The 1,693-nt window shown below is 40.3% G+C and overlaps 1 protein-coding gene across 1 annotated transcript; it reads right to left on the bottom strand.

Annotated features, from left to right (window-relative positions):
* Positions 1-363: 363 nt before the first annotated feature.
* Positions 364-1,368, bottom strand: LOC110459371. Its single transcript, XM_021511592.1, has one exon. It carries the CDS (start codon positions 1,366-1,368, stop codon positions 364-366), a length of 1,005 nt encoding a protein of 334 aa, XP_021367267.1.
* Between the last annotated feature and the right edge of the window lie 325 nt (positions 1,369-1,693).

Raw genomic sequence — 1,693 nt, forward strand, 5'->3', positions numbered from 1 at the left:
CGGCACGAGGTTATCTTCCCCTCGGGGTTGACAAGCTGATCTTTCCCGGCTAAAACGGGAGACACACCTGTGAAGGATGGGGGAAATTCATATCCCTACGTACTTCTTTATTTCAGAACATTTTGTAGTATATATCTATATAATAAGTGTATACATGTACATACACATATTTATACTGGAATATATAATTATATTTGTTCAAAGATAATTATTAAACCTATTTTGTGTGACATGTTTAATAGAAGTTAACAAACGATACATCAGTAGGTCTAATATGAAACGGATGTATCGAATAACAAAACAATTCTTTCGGTATATATGTGTTTATTTTACAACGTGATGAAACCCTTCTAGTTTTGTTCCTTATTCGAGAATGGCAATAGTGCCATTTACTTCTGGTTTTGGTTTTGGAAACGAACTCTTCGTTCGGATGAACAGAACCAATGCTGGTAAAAAAGAGAGAAGGGTAGACGTAAGTCCGATACCGAACGCTCCGCGCAGACAATGTAGTCCGAAACAGAAGAGTTCATTAGGAGTAGTGATGGCGTTCTCGTACATGACACCGAAGACTTCTTGTAGAGCAAAGCAGAATATTGCATTTACGAGGGTAATTAAACCCCAGTTCCTGCCAAGATTACCTATATACAAGATGTCGGCCGTCAAGACCGGCCCGAGTGACCACATGATGGCGTTCCCGATCCCAACCAATATGGTGGCTATGATCAGCAGGGAGAAAACATCCGCCAACAACAGGAACAGCATCTGCGATATGATGAATGAACCGATACCTATCAGGACCACGCTTGATCTAGGGAAGGTCCCAATGTATTTGTCCGAGAGGACTCCAATCAGAATACTGACTACCATGGTTGTGACGGGGATCAGAAGAACCAGAGTAGGGTTATGACGATCTAGTCTTACACTTGTGGCTATCTCCGTCAGGTTATTCGTCACAAACACGCCGACGGATGAAGTTAAAGTAAACACCCATAGTAAAGCGTGAAAATTGCAGTTTCCAGCCAGGCATGTTGTTGACATTGACACGTCCTTTTCCAACACTTTGCTCAAATCGTTCGGTATTCCGTTTATATCCTCGTAGGAAATGGATTGATTTGCCCTTTCCTTGCTCTCGGGAAGCCTTCTCAAGAATAAAATACATAGACTGTTGACAACGGCGAATGATATTGCCACCAGCATCATCAGACGAGGGAAGCTTTCCAAGTTGTCCGGATCATTCCCGTTAAATACATGGTAATAAACTAGAGAATAGACGAATGGACTTCCGGAGAAGAAGCAATTGAGTGTCCCCATTACTTTGCCTCTTTGTTGCTGTGTGAAGTTCACGAGATTCGTGTTCATCGACACCATGTATGTAAATGCAGTGCCTACACCTATGAAAATAAAAACGCTCGTAAATACAAACATCCGGATTTTAACTTTCAATATTTACAGTTACGAAACCTTTTGTGCAAATAAAAATTAATGTTAACAGATAATATACATGGAATTTATTGCTTGGTATTGTGCAACAGATGTAGCTTTCATCTTCCTTTCATGTTTTGTTTCATGTAAATTCGGGCTGATGAATGCAACAACTAAACCAGTTTGTTTCTTTCTCTCTGTTGTGTGCATGATAGAGTTAAGGACCTAGGACACATTTGTCATATTATAGACATGTGTGTGATGTCCTTGT

This window comes from Mizuhopecten yessoensis, unplaced genomic scaffold (assembly GCF_002113885.1).
Source record: "Mizuhopecten yessoensis strain PY_sf001 unplaced genomic scaffold, ASM211388v2 scaffold10045, whole genome shotgun sequence".
NCBI classification, from domain to species: domain Eukaryota; kingdom Metazoa; phylum Mollusca; class Bivalvia; order Pectinida; family Pectinidae; genus Mizuhopecten; species Mizuhopecten yessoensis.

Excerpts from the sequence above, each read along its gene's own strand:
- LOC110459371 (XM_021511592.1), bottom strand. The coding sequence starts at position 1,368 with ATGGTGTCGATGAACACGAATCTCGTGAACTTCACACAGCAACAAAGA.